The sequence below is a fragment of the Rhinopithecus bieti genome, unplaced genomic scaffold (genome assembly GCF_001698545.2).
Source record: "Rhinopithecus bieti isolate Rb0 unplaced genomic scaffold, ASM169854v2 scaffold_28456, whole genome shotgun sequence".
Lineage (NCBI taxonomy): Eukaryota > Metazoa > Chordata > Mammalia > Primates > Cercopithecidae > Rhinopithecus > Rhinopithecus bieti.
The window spans coordinates 753,105-758,457 of record NW_016812403.1 but is presented as its reverse complement, the minus strand read 5'-3'; the positions used below and the strand labels follow the sequence as shown (position 1 = coordinate 758,457).

At 37.3% G+C, this 5,353-nt stretch overlaps 1 protein-coding gene across 4 annotated transcripts in view; it reads left to right on the top strand.

The window, feature by feature from the left end:
• STK33 (serine/threonine kinase 33) overlaps nucleotides 1-5,353 on the top strand; it is an 89,549-nt gene that overhangs the window by 20,753 nt on the left and 63,443 nt on the right. For all 4 annotated transcript variants that reach the window (XM_017896383.1, XM_017896386.1, XM_017896384.1 and 1 more), the window contains exon 4: nucleotides 1,122-1,226. In XM_017896383.1, coding sequence (XP_017751872.1) covers nucleotides 1,122-1,226 — 105 coding nt within the window. The remainder of the gene's footprint in view (nucleotides 1-1,121; nucleotides 1,227-5,353) is intronic.

The window sequence follows — 5,353 nt, the reverse complement described above, 5'->3', positions numbered from 1 at the left end:
TCTCCCCACCCTTGAGAATGTACACCTCCTGCCCCAAAACATTGCTATTAACTCCACCGCCTATCCCAAAACCTCTAAGAACTAATGATAATCCCACCACCCTTTGCTGACTTTCTTTTCAGACTCAACCTGCCTGCACCCAGGTGAAATAAACAGCCATGTTGCTCACACAAAGCCAGTTTGGTGTTCTCTTCACACTGACATGTGAGACAGAAATAAAACCCATAAATGAGAACAATGCTTATCCTCAAATAATGGCAATTTCAAGATCAATAGGGGTGATGATTTGGCAGGGCGGTGTTGGTGAGGGTGGAGAAAGCCCTTCTAGAATTTCTGAGATAGAGGACATTGTAGATAATCAATTACCCACACCCCAAATGAAGTCCTTGTGCTCCTTGGAGTGTTACTGACTTTGCCTTTTGCTCTCTGCATGGTGAGTGTTAGATGTTAGGAGACATCTAACATCTGAAGGCAAGATCTCTCTCTCTTTGTATCTCTGTCTCTCTTTGTCTGTCTGTCTCTCTCTCTCTTTCCATCTCTCTCTCTGTTTCTCCCTCAGTTAACCAGACAGGCCAGGAAATAACACAGTGCAGAGCCAAGTGTAGAATCTCATTGCCTATTATTTTTTTCATATATATGTATAATCAAATCAAAACAAGACAACAGCAAAACAAAATAAAACTTTTGTTTTATCTTCCCCAATTTATGTCCTTGGAAGTAGATTTTGTTTTATTATGCTAACATCAAGGGATCAACATATTTTTAAAGGAAATGTCAAAAAGCATATTAAAAGTTGGAGTAATTTTAGTAGTTTTGTGAGGGGACAGATACCATGTTGTATCTAAGTTATAGAAACAATTCAAGAAACAGATGTGGCTTGAGGCTAAATTATAGGTAACTTAAAATTGGACAAAGGAAAGAAGGGGCATAATTTAATCTGATCATGGGAATAAATAGCATGATATCATTTGAAAAAGAAACATCTTAAAAAATGTATGAATTCACTTCAAATATGAAGTTATAGGAAAAGAAGTAGGAAAACATAAAATAACAAACTTTTCTGTCGAGGAATGTAGGAGTGATTTTCATTATGTGAAATCTGTGTTTCTTCATTGATTAAGGCTGGAAGCTCTGCTGTGAAGTTACTTGAACGAGAGGTGAACATTCTGAAAAGTGTAAAACATGAACACATCATACATCTGGAACAAGTATTTGAAACGCCAAAGGTAAAGCTCTATTAGGTGCTGCATTTTGAAAGTTGTTATTATTACAAAATGAATATCATTCCATTCTGAAGTAATCCCTTTGGGGCACAGTTGCTCATGTCCTTGGCATGAATCTGTCACTGGAGATTGATGAGAACATTGTGGAGGACTTTTATTATTGATTGTATAATTAGATGTCTGATGATTAGATTGATGTCTTCAGTAATATGTTTTGGGTGGCATGTTGAAAACAAATGTTTAAAATTACAACAACTTCATACACAACCAAACAGTGATTAAAACTTTCTTAGAGGTACCTTTCCTTTTGCTTTGATCCTTAGTTTCTCCATTAAAGTTTATTGGAATCGTTTCAGAATTTTGCAAAGTTAACTACATAATCAAATTGGTATGAGTCTATTTTTCACTATAGTTTGTAGGAGATATTTTTTTATCTATGTCTTACTAATGTGTTTTATCTTCATATTTCCCTAGATGTTATCATTCTTCTCTTTACCTGTAATTTTTATTTAGAGTTGTTCAGAAGCCTGGATTATTGGCCATTCTGCCTCCAGATTGTTTAATGCTTGTGGGCTTGGGTGTTTTCTCTTAGAAGAGTAATAATGTATGGATTAGGCATAAGAACTCTGGAATCATATTGCCTGTGCATTTGAATCCTGTCTCCACCACTTCTTAGTTATCCATGAGACCATGGACAAGTTATTCAACTTGCCCATATCACAGTTTCCTCATCTGTAAAATGGGCTTGTTAACAGTGTTGACCTCACTTGGTTGCTGTTGAAGGATTACATGAGACAATTGATATAAAGCATCTGTCTCATTAAATGGTAGCTATTGTTCTCTGTCTCCTAGGCCAGTCTCTAAGGTAGTAATAGTCAATTTGGGTTGTGCATTATGCTTGATTCATTAGGGGTGCTTGATAGCAATTAAAGACCACAGTTATCCTTTATGAGAGCAGTATATGGCAATGATGCCCAAAGTCTCTGCCCTTTTCAGTCTTAGAGTTGTGATTTCTTTTATCCCCAAATCTTCTTAGAATAGTTTTTTTCGTTATCATCAGTTTTAAGCCATTTGATTATAATGTGCCTTGATCATTTTCTTCATTTTTTTTTGTGTGTGTGTGTGTATGTGTGTGTTTGGGGTTCAGTTATCTGTGAGTTTATGGTTTTCATCAAATTTAGGAAATTGGGGGCTACTATTTCCTCACATTTGTATTTGCCTTCCCCTCACCCCACTTTGTGGTCTCCAAGCTAGATTGCTTGATATTGTCCACAGTTCGCTGATGCTCTGTTCATTTTTTAAAACATTTTTTATCTCCTTGTTTCATTTTGTATAGTTTCTGTTGTTGTCTTCAAATTCAGTAATCTCTCTGTGTAGCATTGTATGTGTCGTTAATCTCTTCCAGTGGAAATACAATTTGGTTTTTAAAATATATACATATATTCCATGTGTCTACTTTACATGCTCAGTCTTCTTGAAGAGAGTTATAATAACTGTTTTCATGTCCTTGTCTACTAATTTTATCATGGGTGTCATTTCTAGGTCAGTTTCAATTTATTGGGTTTTTTTCCCCCCTTCATTATGGGTTCTACTTTCCTGCTGCTTTATATGCCTATTAATTTTTGGCCAGATGCCAGATGTTGTGAATTTTACCTTGTTAGATGCTAGATATTTTAATATTCTAATGATTATTCTTAAGCGTTATTCTAGGATATAGTTAAGTCACTTGGAAACAGTTTGATACTTTTTGAAGCTTGCTTTAAGCTTCGTTAGGTGGCACCAAAGCAACCTTTAGGAATAATTTTTTCCTATTCCTGAGGGGCTGTCCCCAGTGCTCCATGAATTATGAGGTTTACCTCTGGCTCATGGGAGCACAACAGTTCCTGGCTGTGTGTAAGCTCCAGTGATTGTTCCCTCTGCCCCTTTTGCATATTTTCCCCCCAGCTTTGGGTAGTTTCCTCATGCACATGTGTTGATTCATACTCTCCTGAAGAATTGAGGGGAGTCCTCTGCAAATCTCTGGAGATTTCTCTCTGTACAGCATTCTCCTCTTTGATGCTCTGTCCTGTGAACTTTAGTTGTCTTGGCCTTCCTGGGATTCTGGCTCCATGCCCTCTACACATGGAGACTGCTAGACTCTGCTTGGTTTCCCTCTCCCTGTTCTGTGGTCCGGAAACTCTCTAGACAGCAAGCTAGAATAATCATGGGGACTGCCTCATGTGTTTCCTCTCTCTCAGGAATAACTACCCTATGCTGGCTGATGTTTAATGTGTAAAAATTACTGTTTTATATATTTTGCCCAGTTCTTAAGTTGTTTCAGGTGGGAAGATAAGTCTGGTCTTTGTTACTCCATTATGAACACAAGCGGGAGTCTAAATCTAGAATAAGTTTGAAGGCAGAGGAAACCATCATTTGTGATTTTTCCAGTGCATTGCTTTCCAAACTTAATTCACGTAGGTCAGGTCTGACCCCTTCTGCCTCATAAACACACACAAGCATGTAGACCTTCTATTGAAGCCATCTGAAGTACTAATAGAAATTGCCACCTGATTGGTTGTGCCATGGTACAGATCATCCAGTCTGACTATGCTATGGTTTCTTGTGAGTCTAAATGTTCTCCAGGTCTACACAATTGTTTCTAATAATTATAAAACAGTTATAACTTATATAACTTTGACCAACTTATGTATTTAAAATTGACATCAATTTATATTTCAAGTACTGCTAATCCAACCTTTCCTTCCAAATAGTTCACTTATCATTTTAGGTACCAGTGAACTGTACAGTCCTGTCAATGGAAAAAATATGGTCCAGTTCAAAAGCTTATTTATGTGTTAGATTTTATAGTTACTTTTGAAATTCTAAAACTGCCTGAGATTCAGTGAATCTGAATTGTGCTATAGGAAGAAAGGATGTTAACCTTTGCTTTCTGTTTCGTACTTACTGATTGAACACAGAAGTTGCGCTAACAGTGCTTATAAGAACAAAATCAGACCTCAAGATCTTAAAAACAACAAAAATCTAGCAGCATAGGTTAGAATGGAGACATAAAGGGTACCCTGTGTTTGAATAGAAATGTGTATGGAAAAGACTTGCCTTTTAGTTGACTGTGAATCTTTTTTGACTCAATAGATGGCTTGGCTGTCGGAATACCTAAAGTGATCTTAATATGCCCCTATATGAACAGCAAATATGGAATTTATATACCCCTACATGAACAGCAAATATGAAACAGGCATTTCATCTATGACTTCTTAGCACCCACACCCAGTTAGTCACTAAGTCCCACTGTTGCTTTCTTGTTGGTGTTTTTAAATCTTTTCATTTTCCTCCTTCTGGTCTCGATTCTATGCCTCACATCTACCCTCTATAAACAAAAGTCAGCATACTACAGTTTGAGAGCCACATTGGGCCTGCTGCCTTTTTCTTTTTTATGACCCATAAGCTAAGTTTCTACATTTCCAAATGGTTGCAAAAGTGTAAAAGAGTGATATTTCTTGACATGTAAAAATTCTATAAACCTGAAATTTTCAAGTCTAGAAGTAAAGTTTGTTGTGTTGTTTATGGCTGCTTTCTCCTGCTATAGCAACAGCACTGAGTAGTTGTGAAAGAGACTCCATGGCCTGCAAAGCCAATAATATTTGTTGTTGGGTCTGCTCTCTATAGCAAAGGTTTGTTGAGCCGTGTTCTGCATTGCTGCTAGAGTGTTCATTTAGAAATGCACAATTGGTAATGTCATACACATGCACCCCCGCAACCCTGGCACTAGCTTAAAATTCTTCAGTGGCTCCTTATTGCATATAGGAAAAAAAATCCGTACTCCTTATCGTGATATCCAGAACTCTTTACAACCCGGCCCAAACCTGTTCTTTCTAGCCTCACTCCTCACCACTTCATTCTTCTCCACCCTACCAAGTTCGCCATGTTATTATTGTTATTATTTTATAATATATGTGTATTTTTACATTTTTTAAAATTATACCTTAAGTTCTAGGGTACGTGTGTATAACGTGCAGGTTTGTTACATATGTATACTTGTGCCATGTTGGTGTGCTGCACCCATCAATTCGTCAGCACCCATCAACTCGTCATTTACATCAGGTATAACTCCCAATGCAATCCCTCCCCCC